General features: G+C 39.0%; 2 protein-coding genes across 2 annotated transcripts in view; both read right to left on the bottom strand.

Moving 5' to 3' along the window:
• PPARD (peroxisome proliferator activated receptor delta) overlaps positions 1–6,474 on the bottom strand; it is a 51,409-nt gene extending 44,935 nt beyond the window's left edge. The window contains exon 1 of the mRNA XM_070941507.1: positions 5,988–6,474. The gene's annotated coding sequence lies outside the window, so the exon portion shown is untranslated. The remainder of the gene's footprint in view (positions 1–5,987) is intronic.
• Positions 6,475–10,761: 4,287 nt separating this feature from the next.
• DEF6 (DEF6 guanine nucleotide exchange factor) overlaps positions 10,762–19,545 on the bottom strand; it is a 52,744-nt gene continuing 43,960 nt past the window's right edge. Inside the window, exons 8-11 of the mRNA XM_070939721.1 lie at positions 18,184–18,350; positions 17,134–17,332; positions 11,639–11,729; positions 10,762–11,167 (exon numbers count right to left, since the gene is read on the bottom strand). Coding sequence (XP_070795822.1) covers positions 10,941–11,167; positions 11,639–11,729; positions 17,134–17,332; positions 18,184–18,350 — 684 coding nt within the window. The 3' untranslated portion in view covers positions 10,762–10,940. The remainder of the gene's footprint in view (positions 11,168–11,638; positions 11,730–17,133; positions 17,333–18,183; positions 18,351–19,545) is intronic.

Below are 19,545 nucleotides of genomic sequence, written 5' to 3'. Positions count from 1 at the left end.
GTACTGTGCAAAAGTCTTAGACCAACATTAGATTTGTTGTTGCAGTAATGGTATAATGAACATATATATTAATGTTTCAATCTCCTTATTAAAATATAACCAGAAAATCCAGGAAATTTGTATGTAGGTTTTTTTTTAAAAAAAGCAGAAAAAACAGCTTCTAAAGACTAAAGTGGTAAATATGTAGTGTGACTTCCCTTTACAGTAGAGCAATAGCATACACCTATCTCCCATAAATCTAAATGGAATGGAACCCTAAGTACTCTCATTGCTAACACCTGTATGTGCCCTACTATTTCATGCCAAAATGACTGCTATGCAAAAAGGTCTATTAGACTAGTCTGTGCAAGATATTCTTGAGCATTACATACAGTATAATCACATGTTGTATGATAGTAATTCATTGGAAGCTTGCTAGTAAAATCAACTTCCAATCACATCATTCCAATCAAAATGCCAAAGGCCACAGAATTTGACAGACATAAAATCATACTTTTGCCTCAGCAAGGCCACTCCCAAAGGGAAAATAACAAATAAGCTGGATATTCAGGATGTGGTATTCATACTGTTATAAAGAAATCTGAAGAATCAGGAGAGGTCAAGGACAAAAAGAAAAGAACTGAAAGGCCAAGGAAACTTTCAAATTCTGATGAGAAGTTCCTCAGTTTCTTTTTTGAGAGACCAGAGGAAGTCCAGCAAAGACCTGCTCAGCATCTGACAGCTTTATTGGGATGCCATGTTGACCCTTCTACTGTGTGAAGCAGAAATGGTCTTTGCAGAAGGGTAGCAACCAAGAAACCACTTTTGCTGAAGGGAAACAGGGTAAAAAGGCTAAGATATGCTAAAACTCAAAAAGACTGGACTGAGGATCAGTGGAAGAGTATTATGGAGTCAGTTTGGCATGAAATAGTAGGGCCCATATAAGTGTTAGCAATGACAGAGCCAGGTGTCTGCTGTTGTTGCTCAAGTGTAAGGGGAGGTCACAATACATACTTGCCACTTTAGTCTTTTTTTCTGCCTTTTTCCTGTTTTTGAAAACTGCATACAAATTTCCTATATTTTCTGATTGTATTGTATTGTAAAGGAGACTGAGACATAATTATATATGTTCATTATACCATTGCTACAACAACAAATCTAATGGTGGCATGAGACTTTTGCACAGTACTCTTTGTGTGTGTGTGTGTGTGTTTGTGTATGTGTAATAGAAAAAAATACCAATAAATACCAATAAGCAATATAGAGGGGTGAGTCGGTGTGTATATGCACGTTTTGTGTTGTTACCTTTTATATAGATATAAGACAACTGCCAGCGTAACAGCATTCCTATTCATCAGGGAGAAAAGGGGGCTTAAACTAAAAGGTGCAATACAAACATATATGAGCATCAAGAAAAATGTCAAAATATTTAAATAAGTGTTTTTCTAGACATTTTTTCAGTCTTAAAAGTTAAGCAAAATGAAGATTGTGATGGGGACTAAGACAAAGAAACTATAAAAGAGAAAAAAGAAAAAAGGCTCCATAGGTTAGCAGTTGGTAACATTATTAAGATGGAATGTAAGACAGAGATCTAAATAGACTACACTAGTTGAAAACACTTATCAGGCTGCACACTAAGATATACAAGGGGAAATTTTAAAATAGCCATTCCCTCATTACTTATTTTTATTAAATAAACCTTCCCACACTCCAACAAGACTATACTACTAAATGCTGAAACTATGCTTAGATTTAATCAACTCTTGTTCACAAACACTGATATTAAATAAAGCTATGTTTAATATTGTATATTAATATTGTTTAATATTGTAGGTTTCCATATGCTAAATAAATAAACAAAAGTATACAATATCCCTTAACCTGTTCTATCCCCAAGTTGTACAGTTTTTCTGATCAAACTATTGTAGCTTTTTCAAATGTAACTAGAAACAAATTGGGGCAAAAAAAAATCTTCATCAACATTTGTTCTAGTCTTCTAAAGTGCGAGATCTATACGTTTTTTTCAAAGGAGAGTAAAAACTCCCTGATGATAAACTCTGGAGACATTATTGGGAGTACTTCAGTGGTTCCTAACATTCTAAATTAAATTTTGTCAACAGTTTATCAAAGCAGGGATGAGTAACTTTAATATTTGGAGTTGTAACTGCAAAGAGATGAGACACATTGCCCATATGGCTAGATGAAAATATTTTAAATTTATGCTTTAAACGGATGTTTTGGGGGATTTAAAAATTTTTATATTTACTTTAAAAAATTTGATATGCACTTACATGTAAGTGTCGTATAAGACCTATTTTATTCTACAACAATAGTCTTGTGAGGTACACTGGGCTAAAACAGAAGTATTGACCCAGAGTCACCCAATGGCCTTGCAGTGTTGCTACCCACATTCTATAATTGCATAAACCTCTTAATTGTGCAACTGCTTTCATTTGAACTATGTAATCTAGAACTTAGTAGACAATGCTCCTCTTAAGATGCTGACAAAATTCAAGAAAGGAAAAAACCTTTATTTTCCGATACTAGTTATTTACTAGAATAGAAAAATGATGTGAGCTAAATTTCAGCCTTGGAACTCATGGAAAACAAGTTCTACCTGTATTATTAGAACATTTTATTTTGGGCAATTGACAGGACAAATATTTCCAATCTTACTCAAACTATATTTTTATATCTGCATCTCCTGCATTTAAGATGAATTACATTTTAAATAGGAATCTCAATTTCACACTAATCTCCATACTTTGTTTGCATGTTATCATGCACAAGATGAGACATTCATCTTTGCAAACCTACCGTATGTTTATTCCTGTTGGTCATTACCTGAATACATAAACAAAATGAAGCATAGGGTTTTTAGTCAGAGGAGAGTTCCTGAAATTATCTTTTGCAACTATTACTGGAAAAGAAAATAGAATCCTTAGCTCTTTCTTTCATTTAGCTTGTTTTTTTCCCCAATCTGGTTTACAGCCCTGATATTCCTTGGTAATCTTTCATCCACTTACTAAACAGCTAAACTCTGTTTAGTTTTGAGTCCAGATGCCTACTAAGACCATGCTCCCTCTCTGCACTATATTAGACCTCCATTATTCTTTAGGTTGGCACTTGACTTTTTGTTATCTCTCTTTTCCTTACTACAACAAAAGATTTCCTTAAACCAAGAAGAAAAAATAGGAAATACTACAATATCTAGCTAAATATTTGCTTAACATATTCCTTCCTGTGCAAATTTTACTTCAGTACCAGTTTTCTTCAATGTAACGCCCTCCAGATGTCCTGATGTAAATATTAAGATTTAAAGTTTCAGTAAACCAGGAATCATATTTGGAATCTCTGTGTTTCCAGCCCCACCCATGTATATCTTTTCCATAGGTACCTCATTATTCTTATGTTAGCAATTTTTATGCAGGGGAAACTATTTGAAATATTTGAAATGATTATTATAACTTTCAATTATTTCATTCCTTAAGTCATTATTGCAATGCTATGCAACAGTGCATCTGGAAACATGCCGGAGATAATGCCTTTATTATTATTATTATTATTATTATTATTGTTGTTGTTGTTGTTGTTGTTGTTGTTGTTGTTGTTGTTATTATTATTATTATTATTATTATTATTATTATTATTATAACTTCTATACCGCCCTTCTCCTTTCGGACTCAGGGCGGTGAACAGCCAAAATAAAAACATTTATACATAACATTGCAATTAAAAATAGATTTAAAATAATTAATAAATTTGGCCCATAATTTAAAACTTGTCAATTTAAAATCAGTATCAAAATTTTAAAACCAACCCTAAAATCAAGACAGACCGGCTAACTGAAAAAAGTAAGTTTTTAGGACCCGACAAAAAGTCCGGAGGTCGGAGATCACTCGTATCTCTGGGGGTAGATTGTTCCAAAGGGTAGGTGCCACCACAGAGAAGGCTCTCCTCCTGGGGGTCACCAGCCGGCATTGTCTGGCCGACGGCACCCTAAGGAGGCCCTCTCTGTGGGAGCAAACCGGCCGGTGGGAGGCTATTGGTGGCAGAAGGCAGTCCCGTAAGTACCCCGGCCCTAAGCCATGGAGCGCTTTAAAGGTGATCACCAACACCTTGAAGCGCACCCGGAAGTCCACTGGAAGCCAATGCAGCTTGTGCAGGAGAGGAGTCACATGGGAGTGCCCCGTCGCTCCCATAATCCCCCGCGCAGCCGCATTCTGCACCAGTTGGAGCCTCCGGGTGTACCCCAAGGGAAGCCCCATGTAGAGAGCGTTACAATAGTCCAGACGAGAGGTGACGAGTGCTTGAGTGACCGTGCATAGGGAGTCCCGGTCCAGAAAGGGGCGCAACTGGCGTATCAGGCGAACCTAATAAAAAGCCCCCCTGTGCCTATCTTCACAGAGGTTAGCCTGCTTTATTAATTGGGACTTGCTCTCATATATATGCATTTCATGTCCATCACTAGAGCTGATGTATTGATTACCTCCATCCATACTCAGATAATTCATACATTCCTAAACGTTCATCAACATTTAGATGTACCTGATGTCAAGGCATGACCAACTGATCTACTTGCACAACCAAAGAATTTCACAAAAACTATTATTAACAGGCTTAATCATTTTTTAAATATAATTGTATGTTCTTGACATAAAAAAATTCATTGAGATAAGTTTATCATAATTCTCAACTTAAGAACTGCAAAGCATAATAACATTGGTTTAAAATATATTTTCAATAAAATTAAGAATAATTCTTTAAAACTAATATGAACAATCAGAGATGTACAGTATTTATTAGATTTTACTGTACACTGTGTATTCGTCTTCAAAACTTGGGCAAGGAGAAGAAATAACGAAGATCCTTCAGAGTTCAATTCTGTATTACTGAGATATCTGGCATTAGTTAAACAAAAAAAATACTGTATCAGGTTTAAAACAAAATAATTTTAGTTATCTTCAACTGTGTACTTTCATATTGTAAAAGCTGCTTGCTTTGGGTGTATACCTGCTATTTGAATATCAGCAAAAAGTTTCTTACAATCTGATGTAGGACAACTTTTTTAAAAAAAATAGTGTTCACTTTAGTTATGATTATATATACGATTATACATATGAAGGTTAAGGCATCAATTTTTTAAACTGTTCTCTCTTATGGGGTCAGGGGAAAGAGCAGAAAGGAAAAACCTTTTCTGGCAGTGGTTTGCTCTCCACGCTTGTTTCAATTTAGTTTCCTTACCAGACAAGGTAATATCAGCAGGAGGATTTTGTGGGAAAATGCTTTACCTATGTTTTACCATTTCATTTCCTACTCTTCCTCCAGTCCCAATCATTTCAAAATTTGAAAGTGGACTGTCAAAAACATGCCCATTCTCACTGAAGTTTAAAACCATATGGGCAGGTTTGCTTTGGACAACATAATGAGGAAAGACTGAGCTCAGTACCGCTGGAGAAAAGTGAGGCTTATTTCTGCTTGCTTCTCTGGGAATTTCTGTAGGGAGGGCTGGGATCATCAGCTGCCTCAGAAAGCCAATAATGGTTGCTTTGAAAAGATACCAACCTGTTATTTATTCATTATGAGCGCTGCGCTTTGTATTATCAATGGGAGAGAATATATTTATGGTTTTTTCTGCCTCCAGTGCCTAAATATAACTGCCTGACCTTGCGGACCATCTACCTTTCTACCTAAGGCAGCGAAACACCTTGCTCTTGTCTTCCCCTGAGGAGCATGCAGAGAACCTAGAGGACTCAGGTGGTTGCTTACATCCCCGCCCTTATTCCTGCCATGCCTAGATGGCAGAACCCTTTGAAAGGGCAGCCCGGCTGGGTCGGTCACCCGGTGCTCTTTTTAGGCAACACTGCAGGCCCGAGTCCCGCCCGCTTTACCACCAAGCCAAGAGGCGGCGAAAGTCAGCAAAGCAAAGGAAACTCTATTCCCCTTCCCTTCCCTTGTCTTCTCCGGCCCAAACGCTCAGGGGCATCCTTGCCGGCTCTTCTATTTACCGCGTCGCTCTGAGGAAGCAGAAAGCGGCTCTGCCTCCGCTCGATCCCCTTCAGCGCTCGTCCCGGATCCTGCGCTTCCCGGAGCCAGAAGGCGGGCGGCTGGAAACTGGGGCTGCTCATGTACCCGATTTCACCGGCCAGCGAGCATCAGGCCAGCGACCTCTCAAGGCTGGAGCGAAAGGGGTGAAGGGGTGGGGAGCGACGCCACAGCGCGGACGCAAAGCCAAGCGACCGGACCGAAACTTGAGACCGTTCGGCTCAGCAGGGGCTGGACGCGGCCGGCGCCCACAGTCTCGTACGAGGTTCTGGGGCCTTCTAAGCGCCCTCAAACGCCGCTCGGCGGTACCTCGGCCGCCCACCACGCCGAATCTGAGGGGAAAAAAAAAAAACCCCGAGCGCGTCGCCTTCTTTGCGGGTTCTCTTCACGCCGAGTTTGCCCGGATAAACCCACAGCTCACCTGCCGGCGGCGAGGCGCCCACGCTCTCGGGTCACACGCTCCGCAGAACTTTTTTGGTCATTCACGCCCTCCCCCGTCCCGCGGGGCCCACAACAGCAGCAGCGACTCACTCCTCCCTACGTCACGCAGGCTGAGCCTGACGCTAGCCGCGCACTTGGGGCCCATTGGCTCGCCTAGCGGGCTGGAGGGCGGTATTAGCATATCGCCACGACGACAGCCCAAGCCTGTTCCCGCCCTCTACGAGGAAGGTTTGTTTCTCGCAATCGAGTCGGCTCTGCTGGCCGCCCCCGGCTGGTGTTCCTCCGGGACTGGGGGGGTGGGGGTGGGGTGGGGGGGTTTCTCCTTTCCCCACAGAGCCGCGTTCTTGAGTCTGTGCGTGCGTGACACAGGACTGCCTGAGGGCGGAGAAAATTGCTCAACCGGGGTTAAGAGACTCTCGGCTCTTCCCTGAAGGATAATCGGTTCCGCACAATGACGAAGCAAGCAGGCTGTACCCAACGAGAAAAGCTCTTTTAAAAGTACTGCCAAAAAGGAAGCCTGGGAATTTAAGTCGGCGTTAATTTTCAAACCGGTGTTTTCGTTTTTATTGCGGTCATTTATAACGAGCAGCCTGAAACTAGAGTTCCCTTAGATATAACTCATCTACAACTCCCGTCGCCAGAAATTTGGGAAGATAAATCCGAACGGAGATTTAGAATTTCGGAGGGGGAAAAAAAAACACACACACACCCCACTTGTTAGATGTAACAGACAACTAATAGCAGTTTGTTCTAGTGACATTCAACGATTTTCAATTTTTTTCCCCTTGTGCAGTGGGAATGTGTGTTTTTAGTTATTTTGAAACCATGATTTTTTTTTTTTTAGTGTAGCCTCCCCACCCTGGTCCTCTGTAGATGTTTTACTTGACAGTTCCCAGGCATTAGCTGCAAGTCCTCTTGCAGTTTTCTTGACAAGATTGTCAGAAGTGACTTGTCTCCTTCCTATGGCTGAGAGTGAGTGATTGGGCCAAGGTCACCCAGCTTAATAAAAGGTCTGGATGTTCTTAAATTATTCTAGAGTCTAGACTCCAGAACAGGAATCCCCAAACTTGGCAGCTTTAAGACTTGTGGACTTCAACTCCTGGGAGTTGAAGTCCCCAAGTCTTAAAGCTGCCAAGTTTGAAGACCTCTTCTCCAGAATGTAGCTTGGTAACTGGGATAGAAGTTGACAACAGTTTACAGTTTCCTGGATGGAAAAAGAGTCGGTAGCCCGAGTTGGCTTTAATAAAAAAAAAAAGCTTCCTTGGGATGCAGTTCTATTGTACTTCAATTATGTGAAATAGGATTAACAATTGTGCTCGACTGCAAAACCAGTTTATGTCTTATGTCTCTCATATTCTGCCCAGTCAAATAGAAAATAAATTCTGAATTATTTCTTGGAAGACCTTGGAAATAAAATGACTTAAACCAATTTAACCACATACGTAAGCAACTAAAATCCTGTAATTAGGCTTCATAAATTGTCATCATATTTTTCACATACCCATCTGCTGAAAGTCTGAAGTAGCAGTACCTAGTGAGAATGATTATTTCTGGAGCTTTAGGGGTTTTTTTTGGAAAATTCACCTGGTTCTCAGGGTTGTTGTTTTTTTTCTTGCTACAGGCAGAAAAGTTTCTAAACAATTAGCTGAAGTTTAATTTACTTTATGAGAATATTTTGCTCTTTGTTCTGTGTTGTTTTAACCACCATACTGGCCACTTTGAAAAGTATACTACTGTAATATGCAAGGATGCAACATTTTCATTATTAAGTAACTAACCATAAACTGAGATTTGAAAGAAAATTCTGCATAGGTGTGGGAGGTACATTGGCTACTACTCAGGTTATATTGACCATAGCAGGTATGAGCGCCTGCAGTAATGTGACAGCAAATCACTTCAAACTCTTTTGTGGATTCCAGACTCTTTCACAGCATGCTGTAGTAGTTGCTACATGCCTAAACCAAAATTATTCAGACAATAACGAACGTTACACAATTTCCTGTTTTTAAATATAAAACATATATTTGTGTTTTCTAACTCCTGAAGTAGATTACATATGAAAATAAACTCTCCAAATACTCACCTTCCCAAACCGAAGAAAAAATCTGTCGAATGAAGCACTATCTCCCACTTTGCATCACCATCTCTCCCATTGCACATCACTGTTCTGTACACTACAGCCCTGTACACAAGGACTGTTGTGTACAGAAACACATAAAACACATTATGCCTCATCAAAAAGTTAATCACTCCTGGTTTATAGAATTTATAGAATGGTAATCTCTAATTAGGCTTCTATTCCAATAATTTTTTTCTCTCCCACTTTTGACTTAATTTACCTATTGAAATTTGAATAACATTAACTACATTCACGTAACATACTAACTGAAAACATGATTTACTGAATTAACCCGTCTGTTTAGATAACTATTCTCTGGATTCACACAACACATTAAGCATGAATTAGCCAATAACATTTTAGCCTAGCCACTGAGAAGCTAACAGGCAAGCCAAACTTCAGGCACCAAAATAAGATCAGAAACTTTGCAAATTGAAAGATGCTATAGGAAAGAGTACAGGCTTCTGTCATATTCCATATATTTGTAACATGGAGATGATGTACAGAAAGGAAAATCAAGCAGAAAAGACTAAACAGCAAATACTGTACAGTTTGAATTATTTGAGAGGGACAAACACAAAAAGAGAGACCTACAATGCTGCAAAATGTTGTGTGATATACTAGCAGCTATTTCATCATCATCATCATCACCATAATCACAACAATTATCTGTAATGAGCAGACTGATTTCTCAATCTATTTTATGCTAAGCTAAAGTGCCAGACTGTCCTTGCACTTACAAAATTAATATGCTCAGGTGAACATTAGATTAGAAATAATCTTTCCTATAATTTATCATGTGAAAGATTTTCTCCCTAAAAATTGAAAATATTCAATTACCTTTGTACAATTTAGAAAGTATTTACCATCTCACCTGTCGTAGATACTAGGTCTACATTTATGAGGTACAATACTTCCCTTTTCTTCTTATATGGATGTTTGTTTTTTTTTCAACTGCCAAGTCTCATCTACAATTCTTGAATTTCTTGATGAACTATCAAAATCCTAACTAGATCAGACTCTCTCACCTTTGTAAAATCAGCCAAAAAACAGCTAGCTGCTGCCACCTAATGTGACAATTTCAGAATACAATTATTTCTGCAGGAATTGGAAATTGTTTTTTAGAGTTGATAGATATGTATCAAGTCATTATTACTCATAGGATATACATAATATCTGTTCTGATTCAAAACATTTTATAATATTTTCATCATGCTTCAAAACCTTGCTTGATAAGAGCAATAAGGGAACAATATAAAGGAGGATATTTTGCTATGGTATAAGCAACAGTAGCCTCGCCACTTTTTTAAAGCTACTCTCTGAATCTTTCTCCATCATATAACAATGGAATAAGATTGTGTTTATTTTGTATTTTACTTTCCAGATTGTTGTGATTTAGTTAAATATGAAGCATCTGAAATTTTAAAAATATGCCAGGGATTAGAATTTTATCTTTACACATAGTAGCAATGTTTGCAGACCTTTATGTAATAAGATCTGCTTTGCATTGCCTGCTGTCTTTCAAAATAATTCTTAGCTGGCTCTTAAGATTCATTTTTCTCAATATTAGCTATGGAAACTTAAACAAGGTGGAGCCACTTATCAAGGAAAACAATGGCCTCTCCTCTCCAGGCTGGATAGTCATTTGTTAGGATGTTTTAATTTGGAACTTCAACTGAAATGTTCAGCTCAAAAGTTTGTATTGTATACTGGAATACATCAGCAGAGTAATGAAACCAAACATCAAATTTCTATCTTTGTAACCTTTTCTATTAAATGCTGATTTGTCTCATTAACATTAGAGACATAACATTTTCAAAAATTACATAAACTGATTGCTTCCTTTCAACTTACTAATAATACAAGGTTAGTTGAATGACACAAATAGTTAACTAATGACACTGCCAAAAAGAATAAGACTCCATTTTTATAACACATTTCAATTGTTCAGACAATATATTTTACAATTATTATTTTTTTTAGAGAGAATGACAGAATTCTTGTCATATTACAGCAGTGGTTACTTTTAATACCATAGTAGGATACAGCATTACCAGAACTCTTCTTCATCTGCTGAAACCAAATAGAACATGCTTTGGGGAAACCATAATTGCATATTTAAATCATACTTCTGAAGTTTCAATCAGGAAGCAATATTTATATGTGTATGTGTAGACCTTCAGGGTTAACTCTAGCACACAAATCGAACTGCCAGGATACTGTGTGGCTTAACTGCAGAGATCATCACAATTCTTCCCTGTACAATCTTTACATATGTTCACTATTTATAAACTATAATAATCATTAAGATGCCATGGCACTTATATTCTGGTCCCTAGATTTCAATTAAGTGGATTTATTTTTCTTCCGAAGCTAAACAAGGGTTTTCTGAGCCAGAATCGTCTTTTTCTGGCATCGGCATCTGCTTCTCTGTCTCTCCATTTACGTTTGCTTTGCTTTCATTCATCTGAAGATCAGATTTCTTTTTTTCCATATTTTGTTTCAATTTGACAGATGACTCTCTTTTGGACAGGATTGCAGGATTAAAGCCAGGGAATCCTCCGCTTGTCATGGTACGCTTTTCTATAAACCGGAAAAGAAAAGCACATGGCAAATTTATTTTTATTTTAAAAAATTAAGGGACAAATTACTAGGCATATGCCCATCACTGTTACCCCAAGTACACAGAATTTCTAAATGTGTTTTAGAAAACACATGTGTTTTAGAAATTATAAACTGCCTCTCTTGAAGCAGAATTTAGCAATGGTAGGAAATAATAGCAAAGCACATACAAACAAATGGAATATTCCAGATTGCTGGACCTCAACCTGGATATCTGTTCTCTTGTAGAAGAGAACAAATAATCTTTAAAACAATTGTGGTCATAAATTCTGGAAGAAGATCAAACACAAACACAATGTCTATTCAAAAAGCACAAGATTATTCCTTGCAGCCAGATAATTATTTGTGTGTGCTTAACTTGCAAGCCTGAAACAAGGCATCTGGCTACAATTGCATAATTTGCTTCATAGCTGAATACTTCTACAGTCATACCTCCTGGAGCAATGGGGTGCATCAGTCGGTTCATCTGAATATTCCAGTGCTTTACATTGGTGCTGGCTTGCTGGAGCTTCTGCTGGGCTATCTGCAATGGAAGAGGGGAAAAAAGAGATTTGGGTGCTATAAAATATGTGTAATTTCTAGGTAATCAAAGTGGTAAACACTTAGTGAATTATAAATCGTGAACCAACTGAATGCAGTCATCACACCTACTGAAAAAAAAGTTGATATTATATTGAGCAACAAAAATACAATTAAGCAGAAAACAATACTCTTATCAAGGAACTTACCAAGGAGAAAACTAAACTAAAGCCCACACTCATTCACACTGATGTTACCTAGTTGGGTAATGAAATGTCTGCAAGTAAACAAGAGCATCAAGGATTCCACAGTACAACCCTGAACTATATACCATATTTTTTACACTATAAGATGCTCCGGACCATAAGGCGCAGCTAGCTTTTGGGGAGGAAAACAAGAAAAAAAAATCTGCCTCTGCCTCCCAGCAATTTGCTTCCTTGCAGCAAACAGCAAACAGCCTGGTCAGCTTCAGCACGAGTAGCTGATTGGTGGTTGGATCGGCCTCCCAGAATACCGCCGATCAGCTGTTCCAGGTTGCAGAGATCACTGCCGCCCATCGCCGCCTTTGCTGCCTCCGCGCGCTCCGTTTTTGGCTTCCACGCATGCCGTTCAGCGGTGATAGGCAGTGGCGGCGATCCCCGCCGCCTGGAACGGGCTGAAAACCGGACGTGCGGAGGCTGAAAATGGAGCATCCGAGGCCAAAAATGGGCCGAGCGGAGGTGGTGGTAGGCGGCGGCAGCGATGGGTGGTGATGGTGGCAATGGGTTGCAGCGAACCCCGCAGCCTGGAACAGTTGATCGGTGGTATTCCGGGAGGCCGTTCCAACTGCCAATCAGCTGCTTGTACTAAATCAGGCTGTGCTGAAGCTGACCAGGCTATTTGCTGTTTGCTGCAAGGAGGCAAACTGCTGGAAGGCAGAGGCCAAAGGGTGGGGGCCGGTGGATGGGCAGGGCTTCAGCAGCATTCGCTTCAGCAGCATTCGCTCTATAAGATGCACAGACATTTCCACCCACTTTTTTGGTGGGGGAGTGCATCTTATAGACCGAAAAATACGGTATACCCTCTTCTACTGAAAATGCAAATGGCCTAGAATGTTACATGAAGACATAATTAATTAAAAGCACTTTCTGTAATCACTTCTAGCTAACAGGAAAAGGACTGAAACAACTGAAACTGTAGGAATTTCTTGAGGCAACAGTGTTATAAGTGCCAGAATTAAATCAAAAAAGGCTGTCTCCTTGAAAGATCATCACAAACTCTCGGATACAGTTCTCAGGTTCTTTTCAGACAAGGTTTTATAAAGAATTGTATTACAGAATTTCACAGGGGGAAAATAGTTATCAGCTAATCTCTTATGTTATTTAACTATTTCTTAGCCTTTTTAAAATATGGAATATCTATTAAGAAGGGAAACAGAAAAAGACCAGGACTCTGTTTTGCAATTTGTAGATAGAAAATGCCCCAGTAAGGCACAGGGAGAAGAATTGTCCTGAGGGAAGTGGTCATGGCAACTTCTTTAAAGAGCTCTATTTCTATCTCGCATTTTTTAAAACCTTTGAAATATTTTCTTTACAAAAATATTTAAGTAGATATGTACAGAACGATCCATGCAGAGAACAGCTAGTTTTGAATGGTCCATGACTGGACACGTTTAATCCAGGCACAACTCTGAAACAGGCATACTTTGGGAGAAGCATTTCAGAGGGAGGAAGAGAGTGGGAAAAATCCAAGGACACTGGTTGCTAGGATGAAATAAAAAAAGGAGAGTGTTGGGAAGATTAGGGAAAGGGTAGGGCAGCCCGTTGGAGCCAAGGACTGTTTACTTACTGCAAAAAGTTTGATGCCTCTTGAATCACCAGACTCTGAAAGGGCTTACAAATAACATGCAATAGGTAACAATAGAGTAAACAACAAATTAACATGATCAATATATCAAAAATAGCATACCCAATCAACAGAGTATTATAAATTCATGACGTCTTTAACATCGAACAGGATTCATCCCAAACTCAGCTACCTATACCCATTCTTGCTTCAATTGCCAAATGTATTTTTAAAAATTGTGGTTTTTAAAGCTTTTTGAATGTTAGAAGTGAAGGCATGTTTCTTAAGCTTCTAATGGCGGACATTCCACAGGTTAGAAGTATCTGCAGAGAAAGTTCTTTTTTGTCCCCTTTGGCCAAACCTCATGAGGAATGGGATTCTCATCAAGCATCCTCTAATCTACACCAAGGTTTCTCAGCCTCGGCAACTTGAAGCTGTGTGGATTTCAGCTTCCAGAATTCCTCAGCTAACATGCTGGCTGGGAAATTCGGGCAGTTGAAGTCCATACATTTTCAAGCTGCCAAAGTTGAAAAACACTACTCTACAGACGTAATTTGGGCAAGCAAATTCTATTTAGAGCCAGCAATTTTGAACCTGAAATGTTAAAGCTGATCACCAGCCCCTTAAAATGTAATAAAATCAAAATCAGGGAAATTAAAAGTAGGGTTGTGTTGAGCTCTGATGAGTTTTTTTTTATTCACAGTGAATAAACCAAGTAGATGAGATTAAATGATATAAGTAACTAGCTGTAGATAGCCAAGGAGGCAGCCTTGAAGCAGCTAATCAGAAATCATTATGTAAATAAACAGGATGGAAGCATTCTTTAAGTTCTGGGAAAGCTGATAGTATTAAGAAGAGACTCCAAAGACTCCTCCCTGATTCACTGAAGAGGGAAGGATGCAGAAATACAACAAACTGGCAAGATTCTTTTGTAATATAATAACCTGTTTCAATAAAGTATAGTTCTGATCAGGGGTAGGTTCTACTTACCTTTACTACCGGTTCACAATGGGAGTACGCGCACTTCTGCGCATGTGCAGATTGTCAATTATGATGTCCGGGTGAGTGGGCAGAGCCTCCCCCCACTTTTACTACCGGTTCTAAAGAACCAGGAGCAACCCACCACTGGTTCTGATCATGTGGAGTGAGTTTCCTGATCTGGTTCTCTCTTGAAGGGCTGACACTAGAACAGTTTACCCATTTTGGAACATCCTTAGGGAAAAATCTGATCTTCTATCTCAATTTGCAGCCACATTTATCTAAAAGTATGCTTAGTTGCAGTTCTTTAATTCTTTACAGCAGATGCTATTGAAAATGCAAAGAAATCTGAAACTATTCTTGAGTGGAATAATGCAATTTTTTCAAGTGGTGGGCATAATTACCCAGTTTCATGCACTGTAAGCCCTACAATACAAACTTTAGAATTAAAATGTCTTTTAAATAATTATTTTCAGTTTTAAAGATTAAATGGCCAAATCTGTATAAGAGGATGATTTTTTTTGAGATTTCTGCTTTCCTGAGATCTTGGCATTTTTAAAAATCTTTTAATTTTTTAAAAACAGAATACTGTAACAGGCTAGTGCATGCCATCTAGTGGTATAACATTGTTAACTCACAATGAGATTAAAGTAAAATCACCTTAAATTAGCTCAAGTCCTGATGATTTACATGAATGCACCCATACATTTTTCTTGGCATAATAGGAGGCAATTTGACTGTAATTTTTTCTGGAACATTTGTTTTTGACTTCTCAGTTTAGCCCCTGCCCCTCCCAAAGAACCTGTACTTGAAAGTATTTAGTTAAGCAAACAAATAAAAATATTTGTAGTAATAGTACTCAGTACTTGAAAGTACCAAGGAAGTAATGAATTCCATGAAGTATGGCTGGCCAAACTACTCCACTTGTATAGCAGAAAAATAGCAGCATTTAGTAGATTTGTAAACATTGATTCTAATAGTTTCACTAAATCAATTCAATGAATCATATCAATCTTACTGAATTAATTCAAACCTCTACAACACTGTTTAAGTTGCAGATTTTTCAATATATGTATCAATTTGAATCATTCCGACTGACCAACTGAATCAATGCAACAACTATTTACGAAGTTTGGTTTTGAAACTACTATCTGAACATTCAATTACAGTGGAGGTACGCATCTGAGATCACCGTTTCTATAGTGTATTTGCTCTCTGCCTGGGAACTCTTTAGCTTAGATTGCATAAATTAATTGATAGTAAATGAATGCATAATAATATATTTTAAAATTACATATTTAACTATTTTAAAAATAAAAATGTAAAAATCTTTTGGTCGTTTTAATAACATAATAATACCAGCAACAGCACTTGTAAGAGCACTCAGATTAACACTTTAAAAGTGTAAAATCTAAGAATATTTTGATACAGTAACCTCATTTATTTCAATATTAAGCAAAGTGTTTAAAATGGAAATGTTAGCTACAGCAATACAGAATGACATGGAAGGTCTGCCTACATGTATGTTGGTATGTATGCATGTATTTGTTTGTTTGTTTAATTTCTACATGCCCCATCTCACCTAAATAATCCGGGGCATTTTACAGCATTTAATAAAATCACATAAATACATAAATAAAAGCACAAACAAAAAGGTTAAAACTTCCAAGTAAAGATAAACTCAATGTACAAAATTCAAAAGTCTAGGAGGTTAAAAAGGGAATGGGAGTGTCCTCAGCAGTGGTGGGTTCCTACCGGTTTGGTCCGGTTCGGCCGAGCCAGTAGCGGTGACGATATGACGTCACCGAACCGGCTCTCCCCCCCCACTCTCCCCCCCACCCACGTTATTCTTACCTTTTATTTGGTCCCACCCCCAATCTATTGCTGCTTCCTGAGTCCCAGCTGATGACTAGAGGGAAAAAAACTGTTTAAACTCTTGTCGCAGGGCTTCAAAGGGCTGTCCTACAGCTGATCAGTGTTAAAAGCAAACAAATGAGTCGGGTCGTAAGTGCGAGGACTGGTCGTAAGTGCGAGGACCTTCCAGAAATGACTCTGACCAGCTAGCTACGCCCACCTAGTCACATGACCTCCAAGCCACACCCACAAAATAAGCCACGCCCACAGAACCAGTAGTAAAAAAAATTTAGAACCCAACCCTGGTCCTCAGGCCACCAGCCATCCCCAGGACTGCATTATACTTTTAGGCCCTCAAGATTATTGGTAAAGCTAGATTTTAACACTTTTTTTGGAAAATTAAAAAAGTGGAGGTTTGCCTCACCTCTGGGAATAGCATATTTCATAAGCAGGGGTCCCCAATCCCCGGGTCACAGACTGGTACCGATCTGTGTACTGTTAGGAACCAGGCAGCACAACTGGAGATGAGCTATGGGCGAGCAAAACTGTGCATGCGTGGGATTTAGGTTGTGTGCTCCTTCCCCCTCCCTCTCAGTCCCTGGAAAAATTGTCTTCCATGAAACTGGTTCCTCGTATCAAAAAGATTGGGAATTGCTGCTATAGGGTATGAAATGGGGGATAAAAACCCTTGGTTTAAAAAAAAATAAAACCACTTCAAAAGAGGTAAAAACAGGCACAGCTCCAGTGCTTACCATGACATCTTGGTCCATCCTCTCCCTATTAAATCTGACTTCTTCCAACTGCAGTTTAGTTTCTTCCAGAAACTTGCTCTTGCTTTCCATCTCTTGCTTGAGAGCCAGTTTTTCATGTTGGGCTTTGATAATGTATTCTTCCTGTTCTTCCTTCAATTTCATCAACTGCTTCAGTTTTTCCTCCTCCTCTGCCAGCAATCTAACAAAGTTATACAGGATTTAGTTCATTCTCATTCTGTGAGTGATTTAGTGTCTAAAGTTTGAGTTAGTCCCATGATTCATAAGCAACCCATAACACTGTGAAGGAAATTAGTAATTCTGCTCTGCAAAAGGAACAGATTGCCTCCTCTCTGGGAACGATCCAGGGGTGGGTTCTACTTACCTTTGCTACCGATTCGCAACGGGGCCGTGCGCGCGCTCTTCTGCGCAAGTGCAGAAGCATTTTGATGAGGTCAGGGTCAGTGGGCGGGGCCTCCCGCCGGTTTTACTACCAGTTCTATAGAACCGGTGCGAACCAGGGGCAACCCACCACTGGAACGGTCACTTGTGGTATCATAAAGTGAGGCAGAAAGAATTTGCTGGGAATTCTCTTTTTAAGGAATTCACACCTGCTTCTTCTCTGGTCTTTCTCTGTATCATCTTGCACCATCTCTATTCAAATGAGCAGTTCCTCTGTGGTGGTACCCACGTTAACACCCTGGCATTTGGGAGATGCTTGTATTTTAGCACTCTTGATGACCCACCTTTTCATTCAGGCTTTTCCTGTGAAAAGTACCTTTCTCTCTTCTTATGTTTTTGTTACATATCTTTTACGCCTAATGTTTTTATTTATTATAATTTCATTTGCTAATATTTCAATGTTTTTCCTCCACTTTAATTAGGTACATAATTATATACTGCCTTTGAGATATTTCAAAGTAGGAATGTCGTAAAAATAGATTCAATACATAAAATGTCACCAAAATCTTTTGTCTTTTCTTATTTGCTTTTCTTATTAACCCAATTCCTCCCAGAAGTTACAATATATCAGTGCTATTCAGCAAATGCTACCTGGCCTGTTCATATCTCACAGACTCTTCATCTTGACGAGCTTTAATCTCCTGCTGCAGAGCATCTTGGAGTCGTTGCTGCATGTCTTCCAGCTCTGCGATGCGCTTGCGCTGACGTTCTGCCTCTGCCTCCTTCAGAACCATCTCTGCTTGCATGGAAGCCCGAGCCTGCAGGTGGGTGAAGTAAAGGCAGTGAGCAGCCAGAATGTATCCCGGCTAACAGCACTGGACTAAAAGCAGCCAGAATGTATCCTGGCTAACAGCACGGGGCTAAAAGCAACCTAGTCCTCAGCAATAGCTGGTGAAGTTGGTAACTGGTAAAGTCTCTTGTTTTATCTGGACACCAACAATGTTATTTTCCATATATATAACCCACACACACCCATTAACCTGCCACATTTTAGGTTACTAGATTATAACGGTGGGTGGAGATGATGAGTCCACCATATCTGGAGAAGGCAAATATAAGTCACTAATGATGATATGTATAAAAAAAAATTAAACAGGTCATGGCTCCAAATATATCATGTGGGGCAAAACTTATGGAAATGTTATTATGACTTATAAACAATTTTGATTTTAAAAAAGAATGATGTGCTATCAAGTTCATGTTGACTCTTAATGATTATGTAATTACATCTTCTGCAGGAATTGTTTTATAACAGTTTTAAGGCCATTAAGTCATAGAAATCAGTAAAAGTGTTCAAACGAACCATTAAAAGTAGCAGCTGATAAGATCATAAGAATGCTTAGGGGAGTAAGTAGGTTTCTAAAGCTGAGTGTAAACACTCTACAATGGGGCCCAACCTAAGCGCTACTAGAAGTTTATCGTACAAGAGAATGGCCACCTACACTCAACGACTGGTTCAATATTAGCATTCAGGAGAACAATTAGGAGGGTTTGTTCTTAAAGTGAAAAGGCCTAAGAAACCTACATGGAAATTGGGGGTTCCTTAAAATAATATTTTCATGATCTATTTAAGGTCTAACAAACAATTAAAAAAATTGAATTACAGAGTTGGAAGGGACCTTGGAGGTCTTCTAGTCCAACCCCTTCCTTAGGCAGAAAACTCCATACCACTTCAGACAAATGGTTATCCAATCTCTTCTTAAAAACATCCATGTTGGAGCATTCACAACTTCTGGAGGCAAGTTGTCCCACTGATTAATTGTTCTAACTGTCAGGAAATTTCTTCTTACTTCTAGGTTTCTTCTCTCCTTGATTAGTTTCCACCCATTGCTTCTTGTCCTGCCCTCAGGTGCTTTGGATAATAGTTTGACTCCCTCTTCTTTGTGGTACTCCCTGAGATATTGGAACACTGCATTCATGTCACCCCTAGTCCTTCTTTTCATTAAACTAGAC

The sequence above is a fragment of the Pituophis catenifer genome, unplaced genomic scaffold (assembly GCF_029215685.1).
Source record: "Pituophis catenifer annectens isolate HBS135680 unplaced genomic scaffold, rPitCat1.0.hap2 SCAF_3, whole genome shotgun sequence".
Classification (NCBI taxonomy): Eukaryota; Metazoa; Chordata; class Lepidosauria; order Squamata; family Colubridae; genus Pituophis; species Pituophis catenifer.
Note: the sequence above shows the minus strand (reverse complement) of the source record. Positions and strands in the feature narration are given on the sequence as shown.